This window comes from Myotis daubentonii, chromosome 5 (assembly GCF_963259705.1).
Source record: "Myotis daubentonii chromosome 5, mMyoDau2.1, whole genome shotgun sequence".
Classification (NCBI taxonomy): domain Eukaryota; kingdom Metazoa; phylum Chordata; class Mammalia; order Chiroptera; family Vespertilionidae; genus Myotis; species Myotis daubentonii.
Window position 1 is genome coordinate 57673114 of NC_081844.1, and position 27783 is coordinate 57700896.

General features: G+C 40.8%; 1 protein-coding gene across 3 annotated transcripts in view; it reads right to left on the bottom strand.

The window, feature by feature from the left end:
• ARHGAP10 (Rho GTPase activating protein 10) overlaps positions 1–27783 on the bottom strand; it is a 262224-nt gene that overhangs the window by 34001 nt on the left and 200440 nt on the right. For all 3 annotated transcript variants that reach the window (XM_059697888.1, XM_059697887.1, XM_059697886.1), the window contains one exon: positions 7546–7690. In XM_059697888.1, coding sequence (XP_059553871.1) covers positions 7546–7690 — 145 coding nt within the window. The remainder of the gene's footprint in view (positions 1–7545; positions 7691–27783) is intronic.

Sequence of the window (27783 nt, forward strand, 5' to 3'; positions counted from 1 at the left end):
TTCTTACTAGGGCTCTGCTTTAATTCGTTCCACTTGGAATTGGCCACGCTGAGATAACATCTTCTCCAAGATTTCTGCTCATCTTCCTGGCTACCAAAGAGAATGTTTCAAATCAGTCACTCTTGACAGCCTTTAAAAATTCTATTTCGTTCAGGATAAACAATACTTCGGTTGGTTTGAAAAGATGTTTCTTAGACAGCCTGGCTACCTCCTACGCCGTAAGAGTTTCAAAGAGGGCTATAAAGAGAGTGACAGCTGCCTGCATTCAGAACTGGAAATTAAAATACAAGCTATTAGAAGTGAAGAAAAAAGCCCACACTGCAGGGAGACAAGCTTTAAAGAATTTCTCTCTCTCCTATAAATCCCAGTTACCTGCCATGAACTTATTTTCACCACAGAAGCAGCTATGTACTTTATAAAGGCGTTAAATACACTTTCTCTTTCCCCCTCCAGAGAAAGGGGGAAATGTTCATCCCACGCAGAAGCAGAGTGAAGATTATACAGGAAGTCATATAACAAGTTGCCTTGTGCTTTGTCACTAACGTTGAGGGGCTGGTGTTCTGGAAGGTTCCTGGGGGAGGGCGGTGCAGGGGAGGTGGCTCCCATGATGTATGGGGGCACACCACAACTCAATTCCAGCCCTGAAATTTCTGAGTGCCTTTTCCAACCCATTGATCTCAACATTGTAAAATCGAGTTAAGAAATAATCTGTCTACATATACTGTCACTGATTCAAACCCGGTCTTAGACTTCATTTCACAACACAGTAATTCCATGTCAAGGAATCATAACATTGCAAGAGGTCCTAGCACTCAGAAAGTTATTACCCAGAGCCCACCTTTGAAGTGTCATGCATTAAAAAAAAAAAGGATAAGAATCAGAAGAAGATTACCAAGCTTAAAACAAAGATATGCTTGTGTCTGGGTACTTGGGTTGATTATAATTCTGTGTCAAGAGGATGAGATATGTCTAAAAGGAAACATCCATCGCTATAGCATGTGTCACTAAAAATCCATGTCGACAATGGTTTTAAAGTGGTTCTTCTCACACATAAGTGTCCTGGTAACATTTTGGGGAGGACAGGGTAGTTGCAATTCACTTACAAAAGCATGTTTTCAGGAAGGCAATTTCTAAAGATCTTGGGAACTGAGATTAGTGAGTACCCAGCCTGTTACCATGGCCTTCCTGACTCCTACAGACAACATTTGTCCTGCCGTGGTTTTAGAGACTGATCGCTATCAGGACATGTTCCTCCTCGGCACAGACGGAGGATGATCATGCTTCACTGCACATCGACAGGTGCACTGTCACGTTTTTGCTTATAAGGCTCTGCGTCCGCCGCTGCAGCGCTACCATAACACATGTTCAGCAAAGCGTGCCGCAGTTAGCGCACCCGAGATTAGGGTGGGAAAGTGCCAACCCACCGGTACCCAAGTCAGACCCACTCTAAAATAGCTGAAATCCTGCCAGTTGAGTTGCAAGAGGAGTTTGGTTTTGATTCACGATAAATCATATTTTGACAATGCCTAAATAAATAAACAGCTCCGTCATGTATTTAAAAAAGATGGCACAGAGTACATAATTACCCAAGCAGATACAAATAAGAACAAGTCCTGTGACTGTCTAGCTCTGTTTAAAATTAAAGCTAGTATAAAAGAAGGGAGAGTTTAGTAAAAATTCCGATGGTAATATTCTCTTTCACTTCCAAAAACTTCTTTAAAAAAAAAAAAAGTTTCTGCCTTGAATGAAAAATAACAAAGAATAAATCTCATCGAGCCTCATGAGCTTTCCTCGTATTGGGGGCATTGCAATGAACACAAGCCTCTCTTTGCATAGAAGCAGTAAGGACAAATTTGGAGTGAACAAAGATACAACATACACTGAACATTTTCAGAGTTGCTTCACTACCAGCTCAAGAGAAATAAAAACACAAGATAACTTCAGAATGAAATGAAAGCAACCTTTGACTTTTCATCTTCTTTTTTAGCAGACAGAGGTCTACATCATATTATGATATTTCACAACTGATGTAGACAAATCAACTCAGCTTTGAAGTTTGTGAGATTATTCAATGCTACGTAAAAATGAATACAGCTTCTACAAAATAATGAAAGACAAGAATTTCAGTAAATATTTAACAGCTGCTCTATGTAAAGAAATCTAGCTAGATACTATATCCTTTTAAGACCATAATAATCAACAAAGATCCATAGGCAAGTACCTAGAATTTTAAAGTCTTAATCATATATTACAAAGAAGAATTATGTGGTATGGCTAAATGTGTTAAAGCCAATTAAAGTCTTTAACAAAGTAAAGATACTAAGTATGGTCAATTAAACTGATCACCTCTCAATGGGGAGTGCAGTGGGGTTAAATATGACATAATAAAAGTCATGTCTAAAGCAGAGTCTCTCCTACTTCACACCAGTTTGGATTCTCTGATTCCAGACTCATGCTAATAGGCTTGCTGCATCTTTGCAAATAATGACCTTTTGATCCTTCTGATGTTAAACTGAAACCAACTGAGTGTTGTCCAGGGTTGGCTATTTGGTACATCACAGTTCCATACCCTACCAAAGCAGAAGATGAAATAACACACCACAAACCACTTTTCTCAAAACCAAATCTGTGACCAAATCATAGAGCTGAGAAAATTCCCAGTTATCCACTCTAGGTTCCTGAATCTTGGAAGATAATCTACCAAAGTTTTAAATAAAAATTATTTGTCCTGGATTTTATTAAATTGAATTTACCTTATACTACAGTGAATAAATGTGTGCGTGTGTGTGGGGGGCGGGGGTCAGGGGGAAAGGACATATTTGCATTTAAATTTTCTACCAGACTGATATAAACTAAAACATTTGGAAAAATAATCAACCAAACTATATATGAAAAGTAATTCTACTACTATCAATTTTAAAAAATACAATAATAGATTAAACTTTTTGAAACCTTCAAGTAGAGTTGACATTAGCTAACTCAGGCTACAAAAACATCATCATTTAAGTTCTAGTGATAAGAATAGATGGTTTTTCTTGAAGGGGTAGAGTTTTCAGTATGCTGAGTCATATTCAATAACAGTCTTTTAGCATCCTTTCCCTGTATGCTTCCTTTCAAAAGCATATACACCACTTCTCTTCATTTATTTCCCTTTTTTTAGAATATGCCAAACATACCCCTATTTTGATCTCTCTGAAATAAATTTTTTCACACAACTTAAGTGTAACTAACAAATAATTGGGGGGAGGGGGGTAAATAATAGTTTTAATTGCTTGATCTTATGACCTCTAAGGTAAAATAAAATCACCCCATGACCAAAATCATGAGCTTTCCTTATTCTGACAACTTAAAAAAAAAATCTAAGAATTAATGTAAAGTTATAAAGTACAAAATGTAGACTGAAACATCATATAAATGATGAACATAAAAACAGACTAGAGAACTGAATATCTGACGATCTCTTTTCCCTTACAATCAAATAATGTTTAATCATTATATAACCTAAATATTATAGCAAACCATCTTCAATATTCCCATAAAAGATGTTCTGAATACCACTTCAACAATTTCTTACCCTTTAATAATCACTTAGCAACCCAAAGATGAAAAGATTAATATGCTATGAAGTTGTGATTGAATATTATGATTAAAGTCCTAAAAATGTCAAAAAAGTAGATGTAATTCTAAGACAAAAGGTCCCTCTTTGGTCATTTCCTTAATGAAATACTGTCTATTCAGTTTGAGTCGATGCACATATTATCAATGGCTTCTTGATTTCCCCCTTTACTTCTCAACATTTTCCTCTTTCACTCTTTATCAACACTGCCACCTGAGAACAAGTGAGGTATAAGAAAAGGCGCAATTTCAACCAGTTTTACTCCTTATTAGCAACTCTACTGAGAGAGAATGAAAGTGAGAAAAAGAGAGAGAACAAAAAGGTTAGGTGGGTTCAGAAGTTGAAACTAAGGTCTAAAAGAAAGCTCTGGAATTATAGATTCATGCCCCTCTTCTGGAAAACAAGGATCTGACTGTAAAACTAATATTTGTAGCATATGAAATATGTCTTAAACAAGCCCCCAATAAAGATTAAACATTTATGGGCAAGAAAAAATTTCTACAAAGGAGCCAAAAACACAATGAAAAAAAAAGAAAAGCCTCTTCAATAAATGGTGCTGGGAAAATTGGAAAGCCACAGTCTGCTCTTTGTTACCATATACAAAAATTAACTCAAAATGGATCAAAGACCTAAATATAAGACCTGAAACAATAAATCACATAGGAGAAAATACAGGTACTAAATTTACAGACCTTGGTCTTAAGAGAGGATTTTATGAATTTGGCAAGGGAAGTAAAGCAAAAATTAATGAATGGGACTATATCAAACTAAAACCTTCTGCATAGAAAAAGAACCTTTCAACAACAAAAAGACAACCAACCGAATGGGAGAAGGTGTTGCAAACAACACCTGTGATGAGGGGCTAATATCCAAAATATATAAAGATCTCATACAATTCAACAACAAAAATAAATAATCTAATTAAAAAATAGGCAGAGGACAGAACAGACACTTTTCCCAAGAAGGCATACAAATGGCCAACAAACTATAAAAAAAATGCTCAACTTCACTAGCTACTCGGGAAATGCAAGTCAAAGCTACAAAGTGACACCAATTCACACCTGTGAGAATGGCTATTATCAAAAAGACAAGTAATGAGTGTTGGAGAGGTCCTGAAGAAAAAGGAACTCTCATTCAGTGTTGGTAGACATGGAAGTTAGTGCAGCCACCATGGAAAACTGGAGGTTCCTCAAAAAAATTAAGAATAGAGTTACCATATGACCCAGCAACCCCTCTTCTGGGTATCTATCCAAAAAATTTGAAAACAATTATTCATAGAGATGTTCATAACTGCACCTCTATGTTCATAGCTGCATTGTTCATGGTGCCAAGACATTGAAGCAACTGAAGTGTCCTTCAATAGATAATTGGATAAAGAAGATGTAATACTCAATCATAAGAAAAGATGAAATACTGCAATTTGTGACAACATGGATGGATATGGAGAATATCATGCTAAGCGAAATAAGTCATACAGAAAAAGGCAATAGCCATACGACTTCATTCATGTGTGAGATATAAAACTGAAATCAACAAATGAACAAATAAGACAGACAACAGTATGGTGGTTACCAGAGGGTAATGGGGGTGGGAGAGTAGTAAAGGGGATCAAATATATGATAACAAGGAGATTTAACTTGAGGTGGTGGGCACATAATGCAACATACAGATGTTGTAGTATAGAACTATACGCTTGAAACCTATGTTATTAACCAATGTCACCTCAATAAATTTAATGTAAAAAAATTAAGAATAAAATCACCCATAAAAATTAGAAATCTTTAAAATTTTAAAATCTTTAAAAAATTAAAACCTCATAGCCCCCAATGTTATTATAGGAAGCATTCTGAGACCTTCTGTAGACACCCCCAAGTCAGCTGAGTTGAAGACAATGTCACTTGCTTGCACAGATCTTTGGATATTAACAACCTAGACCCGTGGTCGGCAAACTGCGGCTCGTGAGCCACATGCAGCTCTTTGGTCCCTTGAGTGTGGCTCTTCCACAAAATACCACATGCGGGCACACGAACGGTGCGATTGAAACTTCATGGCCCATGCGCAGAAGTCGGTTTTCAGCCTGGGCGAGTCTATTTTGAAGAAGTGCTGTTGATATTTGGCTCTGTTAACTAAATGAGTTTACCGACCACTGACCTAGACATTTGATTACATAGCTGCTTATGATAAAGATACTGTATTGGTTTCTATCTTCATTCCCTTCCTCCCTTTGACAATAATCCCACACTGCCAAACCAATATAACTTCTGTAGCTTTAAAGAATAATAAATGAAAGACGCCAAAAACAAAGAGGATGAGAAGAGGAAGACAAATGAAGACTAATTTCAAAATCAGAAGATGTCCTCAGCAGGGGTGAGGTCCCACAACAAAAGTCACAGCTGCAGACAGGCACACCGAAAACACAGGCTTCTGAGACCATGACCGCTGCCTTCGCCACATCTCTAACCACACAGCTACAAATCAGCAGCTGGTGTTCTCCACCTGGCTCACCATCTTGTTTTGCAGGAATTCATGTTTAAAATTCAAATTTCCAGACTCTCTGTAAAAACTAGGCAATCTGGCCAGTGGTGCAAGGCGGTTAGAGTGTCGACCTGCCCACTGAAGGGTCGGGGGTTTGATTTTTGGTCAAAGGCACGTACCTGGGTTGCAGGTCAGGGTGTGCTCAGGAGGTAACTAATCGAAAATCAATGTGTCTCTCTCTCATAGATGTTTCTGTTTCTGTTTCTGTTTCTCTCTCTCTCTCTCTCTCTCTCTCTCTCTCTCTCTCTCTCTCTCTCTCTCTCTCTCCCCCCCCCCCCCACTCACCCTCTCCCTTCCACTCTCTCTTAAAAAAAACAACTAGACAATCTGCAACATTGAGACAACATGATTACATGACAAGAATTAGCCTGGCCCTACCCCGTTTGCTCAGTGGTTAGAGTGTCAACCTGCAAACTGAAGGATCATGGGTTCGATTCCCCATCAAGGACGTGTAACTTAATTGCAGGCTCCGTCTCCCATCCCTATTGGGATGTGTGTGAGAGTCAACCAATCAATGTGCCTCTCTCTTTCTGTCTCTTCCCCTTCTTTCCATTCTCTCAAAAATAAAAATAAAAAAAAATGGAAAAAAGGATTAATTTAAAAAAAAAATCAGCCAGAACATCGTAGCCCAAGTGGGACTTGAGAACTTACATTTGCCAGAATCCGACTGCAGCTCAGTTCACTCAGCCTAGCCCCTAAAAACAGGTCAATCTGCCACCCCTGCCATATGATCAGATACCTGCCTTATGAGAAAGGCAGAAACATGGAGCAAGTAAGGTGCATAAGCCATGACCCCTGGGCTACGGTGAACTGTGCCTTCAATATAAATGCATTTAACATCAGACTCCTCTCATAAAAGATCTGCTTTAATTTTAGTTCCCCTTCCATTTGTCTCAGGATTATATAACCTCACAGGAGGTCACACAAGTCTCCCAAAAAAGAAATTTAAGCTGTCTTTTAAAAATATAAAAAGAACCATGCATAACAAAGACAAACACAAAACTGAAACTTACTTCTCTCCCAGACAGGAAAGCATTACCCTCCCTGTTAATCTCAGAAAAATCTTCAGGGAAAAAGAAATTGAAACACAAAGAATGGCCCTGGCTGGGTAGCTCAGTTGGTCAGAGCGTCATCCCTAGACACCAATATTGCGGGTTCAATCCCCAGTCAGGGCACGTTCAAGAATCAACCAATGAATGCATAAATAAGTGGACCAACAAATCAGTGTTTCTCTTTCTCTCTGTCTCCCCACCCTCCATCTCTCTCTAAAAAATCATTTAAAAAAAAATAACACAACCATACACAGAATGGAAAACCATGGCCTTGCCAGAGGACATATGATATGCCATATTCTCAACATGCTGTCAAGCAGAAAAATATAATGAACATCTTACCATCTTCCAGCTGAAGACAGAGATTATACACAGCCACAGGTCTCTTGGTCCTCTGGCCTTGTCTCTTCGATTGTCTTGGTGGAGCATTTGGGGGTGACTGGGAGACCGACTCAGGGGGTGTGGCATCAGGCAGCGTCCGAAAAATCTGCCATCAAAGTGCAAAGGACATTAATTGTTTCCCCTGAACAGAAACCTGTGTACTCCAACAGTAACCAGCACCAAACAACATTTGATCTGGAGCTCATCCAAAACAGGATGCAGCCAAAAATCCATTCCTTCAAATTTTGGGTATAAGTCGTAAGTCTTTCTAAATAAAATATCTCATTAAAACTAAGTCAAAGCAATATCAAATCATTACATTTCAAAATAAATTAATCCCCAAACTAAACAACTATAATTATCTTTACCAGATGTAGACAATACCACAGCTCTTCACCCATAAAAAAAGTAGCCAGAAAAAATTATTAAGAACAAATATCCCCTTAAATTTCACACAGGGTTATATTTATGCCAAAAAGCTTGTCTCAAAATTTCAAACGACACAAACAAAAACATATGACTGCAAATATTTTTTACATGTTTAAAAATAGCTGGTGCTTATGAAATTACCTTTCAGATTCCCACATACATTTTTCATAAACTGTTTTATAGATCTTATCAATTCACTTAAATTCTCTCCAACTCCTCTTAATAATTCCCCCTCCACTTATGAAACCTAGAATATCAGCACCTTAATTATCCACAGTGACATTCATATATCAGCAAGACAAAGCAATCTGTGCCATAAAGGGAAGTATATCATACAGGTGACTTCTAACAGAGCTTTCATGGCTGCTGAGAACTGAGTTCAGAGGCTTCCTGTCCCCCCATAAAATATTTAAAGACAACAAGCTAACAGACACGGCATCCTCAGAGGGCTGATGCTCCTCAAGTGGAAGCAAGAAAAGGGAAGAAAGCCAGCTAGCATTCAACAAAACATAAATATCTATAATAATAAAAGGGTAATATGCTACTTAGACCAGACGTCCTTCCGGAGGTCCTTCCTGACGAAGCTGGGGCTGGGGTGGGGAAAGCCAGCCCGGTCCCGGGTGCCTGAGGGTGGCCCAGGGGAAACCAGCCCGGTCCCGGGTGCCTGTGGGTAGCTGGAGGGAAGCCAGCCCGGGTCCCGGGTACCGGAGGGAAGCTGGTGCCAGCAGATAGGGGAAGGAAGGCCTACTCTTGCACAAATTTTCATGCATCGGGCCTCTAGTAAAATAATAAAAGGCACAGTGTGAAAAGTGCCACTGTTGCAAGGAAATTATATTTGTGCATTTGAACACAAACAGCCATATGACCTGTGTGTATGAGTGAGGGTATCACATATTGGTATCATATTTAATAACAGACAACCGTATCTAAGTTACAACCATAGGGTCTAAAAGTCCTCACCTAAAAACTATTATATGCCAATATAAACAAGCATTTCACCAGAACATTTGCTTTATAGTACCATACTGCCCTCTCATGTGTGAACAGAATAAAAAAAAAAAATGATTTAAACTACTGTGAACAAATATTTGCTAGTGAAAATTTAATTTAGTGCTCCAACTGGTAACCTGCTAACACCTATTTCCACAGAATCTGTGCTCCAATTGGGTACTCTGGAAAACAGCACACCACTTATCTGTCTTAAAAAATCCTCTGCATTCTAGACTATTGGCCACAGTTGGTTGGATTTATTGCCCTCTGTCACTGTTCACATGAATAAAGTCTGCAGAGTGGTGGGAACAGGTGACAAGTTAAGTTGAATAGAGTAGGTTGAAGGCGAGAAGAAAAGATGGGAAAACTTAATTCCACTGAAATAAAACAGCACTTGTGTGTGACCAACATTTGAAATGGCCCCTTGACTTACTTATGTTTGATCTTAACAAATATAACAAAAGCCTCTCGGATGTTACTGGACTAGGAAACCAAACAAAACAAAGAGCCAAAACCTAAATAAATCGTAGAAAAGTTGTATCCCAAGAACTGGCACTGCAGAGCTGATAACCTTCCAAGCAGAACTTCCTTGAAGATCACCAGTCTGGAATGGTGCAAACGGTGACAATTTTTCCTCCTGCAATTCCTCCTCCTCCAATTCCAATTCCTCCTTCAAATTCCAATTTCTCCTCCTCCAATTCCAATTCCTCCTCTTCCAATTCCAACTCCTCCTCCTCTAATTCCAATTCTCCTTCACCTCCCCCTCCTCTTGGTCCTTCTCCTTCCCCGCCTTCCTCCTCTTCCACCACCACCACCACTTCAAAGGGCTGGGGTGAGTGGGATGAGAGAGTGAGGAGTGAGGCATGGTGGTGGTTGGTCCCAATTTGCAGAGTCGTACTACAAGCACAACAGGACCCAAGATTGTGACTCCTGCCAATACAACAACCTAGAGGCACCTCGAGGGCACTATGTTAAGTGAAATAAGTCATACAAAGAAAGACAAAGACTTTATGATCCACTTACATGTGGAATCTAAAAAACAAAACAAAACAAAAACTCATAAAAATAGGGAACAGTCAGACTGGTGGTTGTCAGAGGCAGGCATTGTGGGGAGAGGGGAAAATGGGTGAAGATGGTCAAAGGTACAAATTCTTCCAGTTATAAGTTACAGCATGGTGACTATAGTTAACAATACTAGCATATTGTACATTTGAAAGTTGCTAAGAAAGTAGATCTTAAAGTTCTTATCGCAAGAAAAAAAGGTGGCCCTAACCTGTTTGACTCGGTGGATAGAGCATGGGCCCACAGATTGAGAGGTCCTGAGTTATGATCCCAGTCAAGGGCACATACCTCAGTTGTAGGCTCAACACTGAGCCCTGGTCAGGGCGTGTGCAGGAGGCAACCAATTGACGTGTCTCTCATATCGATATTTCTCTGTCTCTAAAAAAAAAGAGTCAATGGAAAAATATCCTGGGGTAAGAATTTTAAAAAATGTGTAACTATGTGAGGTGATGTTGATGGTTAACTAATCTCAATGTGGGGATCATTTCTCAATATACACATATATCAAATAATTATGTTGTGTACCTGAAACTAGTACAATGTTGTCAACTACATCGCAATAAAACTGGGGTGAAAAAACACACACAAGAATATCTGGGAACGGGGACTGGGCTTTCCAGTTTTTTGTTTTGTTTTCTTGGGTTTGCATTTTAAAACTCCCCAGGGGATTCTTTGTATAGCCACTGGTGAAAACTGCCCATTTAGATGTCACTCCACTGCATTCGATGCTTGTTTTGGATGGATCAAAGTCCAAATCAAAACACCAGAAAAATTATTTCAGAAAAATTGGCACTGGACATATGCAATCAGTTCCTTGGACCTTCCCAAATCTTGATTAGGCTTAAAATGTTTCAAAGATTCTAAAGACCAACTACTCCTTCAAGAAATTCTATGTCATGTTGCATTTCAAAGAACTAACCTATCAGTCAGATTATGTGGTAGCAAAGCAAAGATGATAATTTGAGAAGGAACTATCCTGGCTTTTAAGTCTTCCTAGCTATGGAAGCTTAGACATATTAAAACACTAAGTACCTCATTTTCTCATCTGTGTAATAAGGACCATAAAACCTACATCTTAAATTATTTTAGGGATTAAATGAGATAATGTTTATAAAGTGTTTAGTACAGCACTTGGCACATGGTAACCAGAAATAAATGGTAGTTACTGGTATTTGTAAAATGCTCACATCATCTATAATAATAAAAGCATAACATGCTAATTACACCAGACATCCTTCCGGATGTCCTTCTGGGCAACCTTCTGAACAAAGCCGGGGCTGTGAGGAAAGCCTGGGTCTCGGGTGCCTGCCAGCGGCCGGAGGGAAGCCCAGTTCCCAGGTGCCTGCCAGCGGCCAAAGGGAAGCCCGGGTCCTGGGTGCCAGAGGGAAGCCGGTGCCGGCAGCCAGGGGAAGGAAGGCCTACTCTTGCACGAATTTCATGCACCGGGCCTCTAGTGATAATATAAATGGACACAGACCTTCATTACTCAATTCAGCCACTGTTTTGAGAAGGCACTAATCTGTTGAGATTTTAAATATTCCTCAAATTCAGTGTTTGGTTATTCTAAAGGTTGTTATTCTAAAGCAGCCGTGGGCAAACTACGGCCCGTTTGAAATGAATAAAACTAAAAAAAAAAAAAAAGACAGTACCCTTTTATGTAATGATGTTTACTTTGAATTTATATTAGTTCACACAAACACTCCATCCATGCTTTTGTTCCGGCCCTCCGGTCGAGTTTAAGAACCCATTGTGGCCCTCGAGTCAAAAAGTTTGCCCACCCCTGTTCTAAAGTATTTGTGGGAAAAAATTCATCAAGCACTGAGCCAAGAGAAGCAATAGAAGAGCATCTTTCAAATTTCCCAAGTCACCTAGAATCATACAATTGTTTTGTGTATTTATTTCTGCACTTCAATGCTGAGAGATTTTTTGTTGTTGTTGTTAATCCTCACCCTGGGATATTTTTTTCATCGCTTTACAGAGAGAGTGTGTCATCCGTAAATATAACATTGATTTCCCAATTCTAGAACCACTGTGTGGATGCAAATGCCTCTGCCACTCAGGTCTCTTGCCAAAATCTTTTGACTCCCCTAACTTCCCTAGGACCTGGTGTTGTGTTACCTTTGTTCTAGGCCAGATGAACTCATCTCAACCAACACTAAGAATCAAGAGATCAAGTCTACTCAAAACTTTTTCTTTTTCAGGGTAGCAAGTTCCCTCGCTGCTCCTACGTATTCATAACACAAGAAAAACTCAAACCAGACAATCCAATGACAAAAAACAAACCCCACGCGTAGGTGTGTCAGGGAAGTAGGCGCTGACTCAGGTCTCCTCAGGGTGTGAGCGCAAACACAAGTCTGGCACCACTGTTCGGAGTCACAGATTCCTCAGATTCAACAAACTGGATGCCAATGCCCATGGGACTCAGCCATACACAGAAATATCTCCCCAGGTCCCTCACGCTCTGCTCCCGGGGGCCACGTGTGGAGATGACTGGCCACTTCTGCCAGAAATACTTTGCAAACAATAGGAAGTAAGGATGGTCTGTGGAAATGTGGCTTTGTACTCAATTCAAACCTGCAACATTTGAGTCAGCTGAATGAATAAATACTATGGTTAAAAGAAACTAAGGAGGATGAGGTCATTCTTTTTTTAAAAAATATGTTTTCCCGAAGAGTTCACTGGTCTTCATTATGGTGAGAAGACCATAACTATGCTTGTATATTCCTATCATCTTGAATAATGACAGTTGCACCCACTGGATACTTGCAATATGCCTGACATTACACCAAGTGTTTTACCTACAAAGATTTGAATCCAGATTTTCTGATTCCAGTGTGCATGTCTTAGACACCACACTCCCCTGCCTCTGATGTTACCCAGTCATATTATGCCCCATTCACTTTATATCCTCTTTGGTGATGCTGTATCTAACACAACAGACAGAGGTGTAACCAGAAGGCAGCTGGAAATCAATACACACTTGCCTTAGTAAACCTTTAACATAGAAAGGAGGGACAAAAAGAGTATTTCCAATCTCCTTTCTAAAACATGTCACTACAAAATGGCCAAATATTACTTTCAGCTCCAAGGCAGCCTCAACCTCCATCCACAACGTAACTTCAGAGTTAAGCCCCCATGTGAACAGCACACAGAGAGCTCTGAAAACTCTCCAGCCATCTGTTCCTGAATCGGCACTACCCCATGACTAAATATGGGTCTTTTATGGAAAAGTTAACTAGATTTGGTAATGGGGACTGACAGTAAAATACCAGTTGGGTTCAGGCTTGGTGCTGGAAATGTACTAAGTTTTCATGTTGGTTCTGGTTCATTAAAATTCAGGACCTCAGAGCTGAAACTTAGCCTAGTTATCACTTAAGCCAACCCCTCTATTTCACAGTTGACTAAACTGAGGCCCCTATGATTACAGATTTGTTCATATTAACACCACTAGTTAGTGGCTTTCTCCCCAGACCAAGGTCTCAACGCCAACTGCTATTTTCCCTCTTGCTGGCTCTGGCCCTTTCTAGCAGACTACTTTATGCATGTACTTTCTCATCAGGGGAAGTTTTGCTCAATAGTTGAAATTCTTCAAAGCGCTTTCAGACGCATTATCTGATGCAAGCCTGGACACAGAGACCTGTGAAGCTGACACTGAAGCATGTTATAGGATCTTGTTCCACTGCGTCCCAGGAGAATGGAAGGGGGCAGGAGACATTCCCATTGTAACAGTCATTCATCCAGAGGTTCAGGTTTGATTATGCCCTGACTTACAATGAGTTTTTTAAAAAACAACTTCAATTATGGCTTACAATAACATAAAATAAAATAAAATAAAAGGAGATGAAGAAGAAGAAAGAAAAGCAAAAGGAGTACTTATTGGAATTTACAAAACTGGTAGGCTTTCTGGTTTCCTTTTTCTTTCAAAGCTTTGAGCTTTAATTTCAGGAGACATTTCAGACCCTTTCCTAAGTGCCAGTGGGTTAGACCACATTGATTTCTATGGCACTCTATTCAATGGAGTAACACATACCAGACTTTGGTGTCTGGCTTCAACATTTCAATAAATGACAACTTATCAACCAGACTTTATAAAATTAAAATGACCCCAGAACTACCTACCCCAAACCATGAGTATTTTCAATGGCGTTAACTGTGGTGTAACTGGTTCCTCAGTGCCCTGGTTTTTCTAATGTTAAAAAACAAAAACCACCGAGGAATAAGAATACATAACTGTAATAGTATAATGGGAACCCAATGGCACTAAGTAAGTTTTCTACTCCTCACTAAATAACATCCTCCCCAACAGACATAAGGTGAACCTCTCCTGATTAACCCAAGGCTACATCACTCTTACATTTGGGGTTAACATATAACCCCAATTATAAAATGTTGTTTGCTGGTGTGCAAACCTTTAAACACGTTGGGTGCAATTTTATCAATTTGCACCTGCAAACGTTTGGAAAATGCAGCGTACACTTTCCAAAGTCAGAAGAAAGCACTTGCCCAAACATAGCTGTGGCTTTGACTTTCATAACCCAAATGTCTACAAGAATCCTTCCCTGAATAAAGAGCTGATGCTGAGCTAGAATTGTTTTCCATTGCTATGTCCTCTGCTAACAAGCAAACAAAGCTTGCATTTCGGCAAAGCCTAGAAAACCATTAAAGAAATATAGCTATTCTATGTCAACTAGAAGACATACTCCATGCACGATACTCCTTTGTTTTTTCTTTTCCTCCTCATCCTTCAACTTGGGTGAACAACTTCTCCCAAGGTTCGTTTTCTTCTCCCCCCTTTCCATTTCTTCTTTCCAGGACTCAGGCCTCCCTTAAAAGTCACTCAGTCCTGTACCAGCACAGAGAACCATAACACAGGAAGCCTACCATTTACAGTCCCCAAAGGCCTGGGGACCCACAGGGAGAGGCCGCCCCAACCCAGGGGTAGCTCGAGCCATGAGGAAAAGCAGGATCCTGCCTCAATGTTAACTATGAAACTTTAAACTGAATATAAGTAAACGCATTTAGAATGGACTCATTATCTTTTGCAATTTTCAAGGAAGATGACATTTTTCTTTTGGAAAATAAGCGATGACCCCACAGGGTAGTTATCAGCCTTCATGTTTAATCACTGCTCCTAAAATTTGGTTGGTTTACATTTTTTATTGACAATTTTCCCCCAAAATTATAATTTATTCACGTTACAAAAGTGATAACTAATACACTTATATTCCTTGTAGAAATTTTGGTAAACACCAAACAAAGCCCTCTGAGGAAGATAAAATCTAAAAAGGTTAATGTTTACATTCTTGGACTTACACGTCAGCATGGAACTCACTGATTTGCAGGTAGAGTAGCTGTATCTGAGCTGCCAACATTAGGACTTCCTTCACCTGATCCCACCTTGCCTGGGACCAGCTCTGACCCATATTTCCATATGTGATGAATGGTGCAGCACCTACACGTTTAGAGAGCAGCTGCAGGATGGCTTGCAAAATGTGTGCTTGGCAAGAGCATTGAAAAAAGTCAACGTGGACGGCAAGGCCACCACCACCTGTCACGACTGGTAAACTAATGACATCTTAGACAGGATGAACTGAGTACACCTGCAAGGAAGGTGATGCTACTCCCGACTGCGCTCCTCACTGACTGAGCCACACAGGGCATTGCGTTCTATTGTGCGGCAAAAGTCACAGAGAAACAGAAGTGTCTGCAGTGGAATGTGAAAATTCTAATCTCCAGCGCCAACAAGTAGGGTGATTCCTCACACCAACAAGCAATTCTCCAACACAACTGGGTGTCCCAAGGTTCAACACACCTCTAACACTCTACCTAGAGATAGCATCAGATCCCACAGGTTAAGTGCTCAGTCCCCACAAGACTGCCCCTGCTCAGATGCCAGTCACAAGCCCAAGTTGTTACCTGTGCTTCTGATCAACTGGCTGTGAATCAGAGGTTCTAACAACCTCCTCCTTGGGTTCAATTAACCTGCTAGAGCAGCTCATGGGCCTCATGAAAGCCAGGTCCTCACGAGATACTGGTTTAACAAGGATATCAGAGAATATGAATGGACAGCCCAACGAAGAGACATACAGGGTGAGCTTCTGTCCTGGTGGAGTTTGGGGACTGGCACAGCAGCACTTAGTAGCCTCTGGTTCCTCAATCTAGAAGCTCTCCAAACCCTGTCCTTGGGTTTTTATGGAGCTTCATTACTCAGGAATGATTAAATCATTATTGCCCATTGGAGATTGATTCTACCTCCAACCCATCCCTCCTCCCTCAAATTAAGGGGTGGGGCTGAAATTTACAATCTCCTATTCAGGGTTGGTTTCCCTGGCAACAAGCCCCATCTTTTGGTGCCTTCCAAAGTTATCTTATTAATCTAAACCCAGTTGTGGTGGAAAGGAGCTTGTCGTGAATATTAAGACGCCCATTTCATTCACCTTTATGGATCTGAAGTGTTTTCAGGCACTGAAGACAAGAGACAAAATATAGCAAAGACGCTCCCTTTGCTCTTATCGCTGAGGAAATTATAAGGGTTTTGGGAGCTGCGAGCCAGCAACTGTGGATGAAGAACCAAATATATATTTCTTATTGCAAATCACATCACAGAGTATGATCTGATGGTGAGAAGTTCAAAAAAAAAAAGTCATATAACTAAAGGGCCAGAAGAGATATCCAGCAGGTCGCAGTACCAATTCTCAGATTCTAAAACACTATCATGTGGAAGAGGGAGTCACCTGGTATGGGTCCCAGAGGTTAAAACCAGGGCTAATGGGTTGAGAATATAAGGCATATGTCAACTGAATATGAGGGAGAAAGACCTTCTGAACTGGTGAAGTTACACAACTCTCGGGCAGGTTAATTTGGGAGATAATGAGCTTCATGTCTTCAAAGTTTTCCAAGGTAAGACCAGGGTCATTGCAAAGATGTCCAAACACTGGCTGAAGGACTTGACTGGGTTGATTCATGAATCTATGAGAGAAACTATGTATGAAATCCCAAAAGAGGGCCTCATTCACCAAACCAGCGACTCCCTCTTCTCAGAAGCAAGCCCGGCAAGCTGATCTGCCCCCTTTTCTGCAGGACAAGAGAACCTCTCCCCACCTCCTGATCACTGCACCATGCTGAGACCTGAGCTTTCTCCTTTCCCGACTTCAAGTCAGCCATACTCTGGGTTCTGTGGGTTCCCATTACATTTGCAATGCATGGCTGATACGCCACAGGGATGCCCTATTTAGGGAGTAATCTCCAGAATCTTAACATTCCTTTTATTCTGGTTTTCTCTTTCCAAAAAAAAACACAATGTGTCAGATATTGGAATGCACATGAAAAGGCTTTGTAAACTGTTACCATTTCATAAATACAATCGTAAAAAAAATAAAGCCATCCTTTTTTGGCTCCCAAAATACTATAATCTTATTCTTCCACAGAAGTTTTTTGTAGAAGAATGTGGTAGTTAGCTCCCTGAAGTTTACTAAGAGCCACAGCACCTACAGGCATTTTAACCTCATTTTCCTATATCCTATTATGCAAATGTATATAAACAAACAAACAAAAACTATGCAGGTACTATAGCAGTACTGAGCCAGTTCCCAAAAAGGCCAGAGATTCCCATGGATAAGTCAACTGTGTGTGTTGGGGGAAAAGAGAGAGGACAGGGCAGGCAGAACTCTGAGCCAGGTGGCTGAAGCTCTACAATTGCTATCAAAGTGGGGAGAATAATTAATCACCTACACACCCTGCACTGTATTTTCTTTGTTTTTAAATATTTTTTTATTGATTTTTAGAGAAAGAGGGGAAGGGAGAGGGACAGAGAGAGAGAGAAACATCAATGAGAGAGAAACTTCATCTATCAGCTGCCTCCTGCATGCCCCCTACTGGGGATTGAACCCACAACCTGGGCATGTGCCCTGTCCTGGATTCCAACTGGCAACCTCTTGGGTCTTGGGCCGATGCTAACCGCTTAGCTACACTGGCCAGGCTGTATTTTCATTTTTAGACTTTTTATTGTGTGGAAAAAAAAATTCAGATAGCATGTTGTTGCTCTTTAAATACATAACCTTTAAAAAAAAGTCCCTTTCCCACCTAAAAAAGTACTGCTCTGGAGGTCAACAGGGAAACAGAATTCACTAAACAAAAATTCATTTTCAGTGAAATAGTGGGACATTCCTTCTGTTCACTGCTGCGTAACAACCTCTCCAAAGCTTAGCGGTATCAAACCACCACCATTTTATTATGCTCGTAATTTCCTGGCTCAGGAGTGTGGGCAGGGCATAGCAGGAATGAGCAGTCTCAGCCGGGGCCTGCCACATGGCTGGAGGTGGCTGGGAAGGGAGCCATGGGCCTGAGCTCAGTTTTGGTTGTCAGTTGGGTTCCTCAGTATTGTCTGCTGGAGTCTGGGAAGACCAAGCTGTTTTTCCATGCGTCCGATGCCTGGGATGGGAAGGCTGGGACAGCCAGGACTGGCTGGGCTCAGCTCCTCCTCTCCCCTGCCCAGCCTCTCTACATGGCAAGTGTGGCTTCCTCACGCTCAGGGTGAGTGGACTTCTGCAAGGCAGCTGAAGTCCCCTGGAAGGAGTGGCCCAAGAGGAAGGAAGTGAAAGCTGTCAGTCTCTTCAAGCCACTGTGAAGAGTCACTCATGCCATAGTCTGATGATCAAAGCAATCTCAGGGTCCACCAAGATTTAAAGAAAGGAGACACTCAGGGAGGGATGTGAAATAATCCCTAGCAATCTTCAATCTGCCACCAACAGACACGTTTATTTCAGTTCTTCATCTGATACCATGTGAACCGGTATAACCAGATGATAGTTTGGATAGGTGCAAAAAACATGATTCAAAGTAACTTCAAGATATCAGCGCTTCACAAGAAATACGATGTGCTCAAAAGATCATACAAATACTTCTCCCACCACTGCTTCAGGTTTTTGTCAGTGAAGGACAAATGGCCACACAAGAACTTCATGCATCAGAAAGGAAGGGCATGGAGGAAGGCAGGGAGCTCAAAGTCAAAAACAATCAGACTCACTGTTAAAAGTTTCTTCAAACTGAAACTTTTCAGGGATCTCTCCAGCGATTTCCAGTTCTTCCCAATAGATCAAATTGAGAGATATTTCTACCCTCTGAGATACAGAACTAGCGTATTTGATTATTTTGTAATGTAAATTTAAGTACGTGGTAGTTGGTTTAGTTTTTTTAAGTCAAATAAGAAAACTACATATGCGCCATAACCTCCTCATCCTGAAAACAATGTTGATGATACTGACACAAAGAATAACGGAAAAATAGAGTCTTTTTCCCAGCAAAATAATCATTGTCAATAGTTTCTTTGATTCCTTCTAAGGAAATTTTAAGAGTTGCCTATGTATTTGCCTACATATATGTACAATTTACACACACACACTAGTATATGTAGTGTAACACACACACACACACACACATACACACACACACGTGTGTGTGTGTGTGTATATATATATATATATATATACACACATATATATATATATACTAGGGGCCTGGTGCATGAAATTCGTGCACTGGGTGTGTGTGTGGGGGAGTATCCCTAAGCCCAGCCTGCCCCTTCTCACATACTGGGAGCCCTCAGGCGTTGACCCCCATCACCCTCCAATCTCAAGATCGGCCCCTTGCCCAGGCCGATCGCGCGGGCTCCGCCCCTGCCCCTGCAGGACGCCTCTGGCTGAGGCGTCCGGCCCGGGCAGCGGGGACCCGCAGCTGCAGCAGCCCCACGATCGTGGGCTTCGCTTTAGGCCCAGGCAAGGGACCCCTAGCTCCTGGGACTGCCAGCTTCGACCATGCCCAGCTCCCATCACTGGCTCCACCCCTACTTCCTGCTATCACTGGCCAGGGCGGCAAAGGCGCCTGATTCTCCGATCATGGCTGGGGGGCAGGGCAAAGGCGCCTTTGCCCTGCCCCCCAGCTCTTAGCTCCCCCCTGGGTTTCCGATCACTGTCAGTGGCAGGGGGCTTCTTCCTGCTTTCCCTTTCGCCTCCCTGCATTGTGCCTACATATGCAAATTAACCGCCATCTTGTTGGCAGTTAATTTGCATATAGTCCTGATTAGCCAATGAAAAGGGTATCGTCGTACGCCAATTACCATTTTTCTCTTTTATTAGTGTTGACAAATTAACACATGAAGGATCATAATAAAGATACGGTTTCATATCTGTATCTTTAATTATCCATTCAAATATTAACTGAATGCCTACTATGAGACAAGCAATGTTCTGGACATTGGAAATAAGTGCTAAGTAGCTGTGTATCAAACTAACACAAATTCAGAGGCTGAGAACAGCACATCTACTGTTCCTGTGTTTTCTGATTCTTGTTATATGTAAGAAAGCTGTCAATTATCTCAAAAGTTTCCATGTGTCAGGAGTCCAGGCACATCTTAACTGGACTCTCTGCTACCATCCTCAGCTCACAAGACTCTAATCGTGTCATTTTGGAGGATTCAATTGGGGATGAATCTGCTTCCAAGCTCATTTGGGTGGTTGGCAACATTCATTTCCTTGCAGTTGCAGGACTGAGGAGGGTTCTGGGTTTTGCTGACTATGAGCTGGAGGCAACCCACAGTTCCCTGCCACGTGGCCCTCTCCGTAGGCAGTTCACAACATGACTATTTGCTTCTTTCTGGCCAGTAGGAGTGTCCCTCTCTGCCATCTGCTCCAACGGAATCTGATACAACAAAACAATCATGAGAGACATGCCACGCCTTTTATTATCCTGGTTAGAATCAAGTCACAGGCCCCACTGGCACTCCAGGGCCTGGGTCACTGGGTCACCATAGGGTGTGCCCACCACAATTCGAACCAGTATTTACCACCCTGCCTCATCCTTCTACGGTCATCACATAATTTATTTAACCCTCAATGGCAGGCTATTTCCAATGAGAGACACATGTGGAGGTGACCCACTCCCTTTTTGTAAAATTTTGGGTGACTACCTATGGAGTATTTAGTAGCAGAGAGATTACCTTCAAAGCAAACATGCATTTAAGTTTTGCTGACACTGCCTGCCTGTCTCAAAAAGGCTGCTCCAATCACACCCCACCAAATAAGACCACTTATTTCCTCCTCTCAAAGTGACTTCTCACATCTCACTACGGTGGAACAATATGGCTTTCTTCAAATATGTGTTCTTCCTCTCTTGATTTAGGCTTATACTCAGGAGGTTTATATTTCAGATGACACTGATAATAAGGCCTATTCTCCCCCTGTATTATCTGCTTCTGGTTGTACATGAGCAAGCTATTGATTCTGGTGATTACTTTTAATCCTACATCCCAATAAATCCTGCTAGTGTATCTACTAGCTCATCACTCTGTTCTCTTGGTTATCTATATTATACAATCACTTCTCTAAATAATGTGCAATTTTCCCCTTCCAGTTTTCATATCATTTACTTTTTTTCTTCCTTTCTTTACTAGTAATTCTAGGACAATAGTAATAGTGAACTAAATCACAATTTCAGCATTTTAAGCATTTCAACAATTAAACAGGATACTAACTTAAGGGTTAAAATATTGTTAAATCATTTTAAGGAACTATCCACAATTTGTTTTATTAAAATATTATATTGGGAATTATGTAAATTTTGCCAATTGCTTTTAGGCATCTCCTGAAAGATTTTCTCTTTTGACTTAATAATATGGTACACTACATTAATGTATTTCCTAATATTGAGTCACCCTTATATGTCAGGAATGAACTCAACTTAGATGGAAATATTATGCTATTAAAGTAGTGTTGTTATTTGCTGATGTATTATTTAAGATCGCTGCATAAAATTCTTAAATAAAATTGATCTACAGCTTTGTCTCTGCCAGGCTTTGGCATTAGTGCCCTACTGGTGTCATAAAAATAATTTGAAGTTTTTCTTTATTCTGCTATGGACCAGTTTAAACGCCAACAGATCTATTTCTTCTCAGTTTAATTCACCTGTGAAAATATCTGAGACTGGTGCTTTTTTGGGAAATGGATGGCAGCTGTATTAAAATTGTGTCCGTTTCTTTCATTATCATTAGTTCACTAATTTCATTCAGATTTTCAAAATTCTGTGCACTGAGTATTTATGGGTTATTTCCACATTTGTTCCTCTTTATATAGATGAGCCTTCTCACCATCCCTTTTTTCCTTGACTAGCCTGGCCAAGGAAATCTGTTTTATTTTATGCTCCCAATCCACCAAAAATGTCAGAGGTATTTAAAAACAAAAAACACCTTTTGTTTCTTTTCTCATTAATTAATTTCATCTTATATATTTTTTATTTTCTTCAAATTTGGAGTAAATGGGTAAAAGCTTAACTAATTTCATTCTTTCTGGCTTATTCAGTTGTATAAGGTTATAAATTTCCTGGAGACATAATTTTCACTCTGTTCTTTCAGTTTTGATATGCATGTTTTCATATTTTTATAGGAAGTCTACAATTTTTATTTTGATCTATGAATCATGAGAGCTTCAAAATTTCCAAATAGCCAAGAACTTTTTTTCTTTTGAGGAGGGGTGGGGGGCTTCTGTTATTATTACTGTTGTTAATTTCTAAAGCTAGAATATTATGGACCAGAATAAGTGGTCTGTATTATTTCTGCAGTTTGAAATTTGGAATTTTTATCTGAGCCCAAAATAGATACTCAAGACTTACAAACATTGCTTTGTGATCTTCAGAGCTGCTGTAAGGAAACATGAGGCTACCAGATGCATCTTCCTGGTACAGTTTTTTTTTTTATTTTCCCCTCAAAACTCCTACACAGTAACCGAGCCACAGTATGTCTCTACATGGATAATTCTGAGTGACTTAAAATTTAGAATTGATATTTCCTAAAATTTAGTGATTACACTGATCAAATGAAGGTCTCACTGTAATTTAGATAAAAAGGTCTCTGTGTGATCTTTACAAATGATTGGTTCAATGCGCTTGGTTTGGTGTTCCCATGACAACAATGTCTTGTGATGGGTCATGTCTGCCCTCCACGTCCACAGTTTTCTCTGACTTCTGTCATCTCTCTTTTTCATCCACTGAATGCGACTGCTTCATCAATCATGGTGATTTGTTTTCCAACTTTTGATTCTATTCATTTCTGTTTTTAATCTGTTCATTTGTTTGGATGTTGTTTCAGGTGCCAGTCTGCTTTCTTAGCTCAGCAAGCACCTTTTTTAAAAATCCTCTTTAATCACTTCATTTTTAAACTCCCATTTTACTGAATAAATATTTAGTTCTTCTATGGAGATGGTTTTTAATAAGTTCATTTATTCTCTTCCTTAGATCAGTTTTTCTCCCCCCAAAAATTCGTCTACTACAGTTTACATTTTTCCCCCTCCTGTTGCAATACATTCACATAGACCACACACTGGATTATTTGGAAGTGGCTGATTTCAATGATACTAATGTCTCCAATGGGCAGCTGTGTCAACACTTTCTGTACACACCACTACAGTAAGGGTGACATCCTGAATCTCTTCCCAGGTTTTGGATGTGTTTTCTGCGATGCACTACAGTGTGCCTGCCCAGTGTTCTGAGAAAACGTCTTCGTCTGGTAGGGCTGCCACAACGGAACACTGTAAACTAGGTGCTTAAACAACAGATACCTATTTTCTCACAGTTCTGGGGGATGAAAGTCCTAGATTAAGGTGGCGGCAGGGTTGGTTTCTCCTGAGCTTCTCTGCTTGGACTGCAGATGGCACATTTCTCTCTGTGCCTGCACATGGCCTTTCCTCTGTGCATGTACATCCATGATGTCTTTTTTCTTTTTTTATAAGAACAGCAGTCCCCCCAGACTAGGGCCCCCAACCTTATGACCTCAGGTAACCTTAATTACCCTTTTAAAGACCATCTCCAAAGAGAATCACACTGGGGACTAGGGCTTCAACTTCTGGATTTTGAGGGGATACAATTCAATCCATAACCAAAGGGTTTGGGGGGGACGAAGGATGCCACCAGGATTGTCTTCAGCCTGGTCTCTGACCTCATCTCTGTGCTTTTGCCAAAATGACGTAGCTGTGTTCATACCTCCTGCTTGGGCTGTCCACAGTTCCAGCCCCTGCCAGGAGTCTCTGTCCTAGGTGGCCAAGTTAGCAACCACTTCCTTCCATTCTCCAGGCAGAAGACAGACCAGGAAAGAGGATGGCTTCTAGATGCTCAAGTTGGTGGGAAATGACACTCCCCCCTTTAAGGGGCTCCTTTTCCCATCCTCCTCTCCTACAGAAGCTCTCTCCCTTAACTCAGTTTCGGTTTGATGGTCTTTCCCTGGGGTGTCCGAGAGGGAGTCACACTCCTGCTAGCCTCCTTTCTCTGGCAGGAGAGCAGGTGGTCAGGAGGAGCTTCTATCTTGGTGGAAGTTTCATCTTGACCCAAGGCTGCCCCACCACCCCTCCACCTCCCTCTGGGGGGAGGGGGGGAGATCCCTGAGGAAGGCACATGTGCCTGTCCCATACCGCCTCTGTGGAAAGTGCAGTCAGGAGTAAACCAGAAATGGCCTGTGCCTATTTTCAGAAACATCTCTTGCTGTTCTCTAGCCTTTCCCTCCATTGACTAATACCAACCTTTCTTTTTTTATTTTTTATTTTAACCCAGTTTGGGTTTGTACCGTAAGACTTTAAGCTCTGTCTTTGCCATCTTAAAGCGTATGTTTGAGATATTTGTTTTAGATAAGAAAATGGCAATAAATAATACTGATAAATACATACTGAAAAGTACTATACTATCACATATAGAAACCTGTAGTTTGATAAATTTCACTCCTTCTCTCACTCGCCACATGTGTAAATGAGCCACATATTTTTACAAGTTATTTCAATATCACCTAAGTTTATTTCACCAAAGCAGAGGTCCCTCACTGAGCTCTTCAGAATTAGCATATGCCTAAAAGTCAGTTGTAAATGGTGCATATGCCTTTATGTTTTTTCAGAAAGTGAAAATATTATCTTTCAAATTCTCAAAGGGGTATGAAACATAAACACTGGTTCAGAATCACTGATCTAGAGTAAAGAACAGGAAAGCTGCCAAGAACAGGAAACAAGAAAGAATCAGAAACAATTTACAGCAGTTTGGATTCCCCTGAATAATAAAATCAAGTAAGAGAAAAAAAAAGTTTTTAAGTTACATGGAATTTAGATAAAGCCACAGCTGACTTCCAAAAAAGTTCCACTGTGGGTGTGCTTGTGGCCCGGGGCATGGGAGGAACGCAGTCCTGCTGGATCACGGGAACAAAATGATTAAACAGGAGAAACAATGATAACTCCAAGAACCTTTCCACATCAATCCATCAATGAGGACAGCTTCCTCAGGGCTCTTTAGCGCATTAAGCACAAATGACCTAATTCCTTCATTAAATTCTGAAAAGGACGACTAAGCCTCTCAGTGGTCATTCCCCCATTTACATCTAAACAGAAAAGACCTTCTAGAGAAATCAAGTGCTTGAAGCCTTCCCTGGAGATACACTGTCTCCACTTTTACTTACTGCTGAGTAAAAGAAGAAAAACAGAGCCTATAAATAAATTCCATTTTCAAAATATACGAAAAGCAAAGTTGGTTCGGCAACAAATTAAAGAGAACAGAAGGTAGATGTTGAGAACAATACACTAGAGAGTACAATCCGGATTCTGTGTGCGTTCCTGATGTGCACTGTTTCTTTATATGAACACGTCTAGAGTGACTGCCCTTTGCAGAGGATTATAAATCTTCCTCAGAATCTATGAATCCAGCCACATTAGAGACCTGGTTTGGCACAATCGACAGCTTGTGGCCCATGTGCACTTTGGTAATTAAGAATAAGTAATACTGATGACAAACACCACACCAGCTGTGCAATGATGAATAAGAACTTCCTTGTGCACACAACCAGGCCCTGGCGTGTGCGACTCCCTCGACTCCGTGGAGCTCCCGACTTGATGAAATCAAATAGAGATTTCCTTTCTTACTCCCACACATTCCAACAGAGCCATACATAAGCACTTTTGTGCAATTTAAACTTGGAACTATTCATGTAGTAATATTGACTGAAACACTATGCATCGTTTAAGCTTAAAAAAAAGAAAGTATGGGCTTGTTTTTCTTGGGACAGTAGAAAGACCACAAGAAACTTTCTCACTGTGTGGCTTAACTGCTCGAAATCCTTTTTGGAACAAGTCAGGCTGTAAATGAATAAAGAAAGCTGTGTGACCTTGGGAGAGTTCATTTCAACCCTCCAAAGATGCGGCCTGCTGTGCTCATCTATAAACTGCAGACAAACGAATGCTCCCCACCCTCGCGGCACTGGTTGGTTGATTCTTGGCTCTGGTGAACGAGAGCTGGCCAGTGTCTGGAAGATGAGGCGCTCAGGAAGCCCTCCTGTCGAAATTCCTCCCAGAGCAGACTGGAATACTCAATGCTTAGGACAAGGGATCTTCCATTTTATAATTATATCCATTCTACCCCCTGCAGGCCTTCCTCACTGCTGTGAATGGAACAGATAAGTATGTTCTGAAAAAACAATGAAGTTGGTTCACAAAGGGATGCCCAGTAAGTGCATTTAAGTCTTTAAAGGGCAGAGCTGGACTTAACTTGGCTTTGGACAAAGAAAGCCAATGGCTTCTCAAGGGTCAAACTCTAATACACAATCTTCAGGCCCTGTGATGAGATTTCCACTGTCAACTCTTGCACTGTTGTCTTTCTCACTAAACACTGACTTTCTCAAGAGCAAGATCCGCTTTTATTTTCTTAATCTTTTGTGCCTGTTCCATGGAGGAACAACTTAACAAATGTCTGTTGACTGAATTAAGAATTGCATTAAAAGAGGGTGCCAATGACAAAGATCACTTAACTTTTATCAAGAATAACTTCAGATACATATTTAGAGAGGGAAAGAAACAGAGAGGTGAAACTAATATAATGAACTCCTACACACACATCAATCTGAGTTCATCTCCATTCCCAGATTATATTGAAGCAGATTCCAGACAAGCGCAGTGCCTTAGGAAGCTTTGGGTCATTCGGTTTTACCCTGCTCTAAAATTCTAGGCATTTGTACAGCAGGTCTTCAAATAATGTTTCATGATAACATTGAGGAGATGCTGTAAGGACTTAACTCTGCTTATGTCAGTTAGCCCATGTTAAAACTGGTTTCCTTATGTCATTGCACTTCTAGTTAAGTGAGGACTTACTGTATCTCTATGGTAACAAGAACACACAATACTGCATAAAGATTGACAAATCAAGAGAAGATCCGGGACAGGAACAAAAATAAAAAATCAGCCTAGCTGGTGTTGCTCATTGGTTGAGTGTTGATGTCTCAACCAGGAGGTCACAGTTCCATTCCCAGTCAGGGCACATGCCCAGGTTGCAGGCAATAGGGGGTGTGCATGAGGCAGCCAATCAATGATTCTCTCTCATCATTGATGTTTCTACCTCTCTCTCCCTCTCCCTTCCTCTATGAAATCAATAAAAATATATATTTTTTTAAAAATGAAACACTTCCCCTAAATTGCTACATATTAGTGTATTAGGGGATACTTTTAGTATGACCACCTAAGATACTAAACTAAAATAGAAACTATATCTATATATAAAAGCCTAATATGCAAATTGTCCCCTCAGGCAGAAGTTCGACCTACTGGGAGCTCAACAGCTCGCTATGATGTGCGCTGACCACCAGGGGGCAGCATAGAACGAAGGGAGTCCCCGGCCAGCGGCCGGCAGCCACTTAGGGACCCTACCCATGCACGA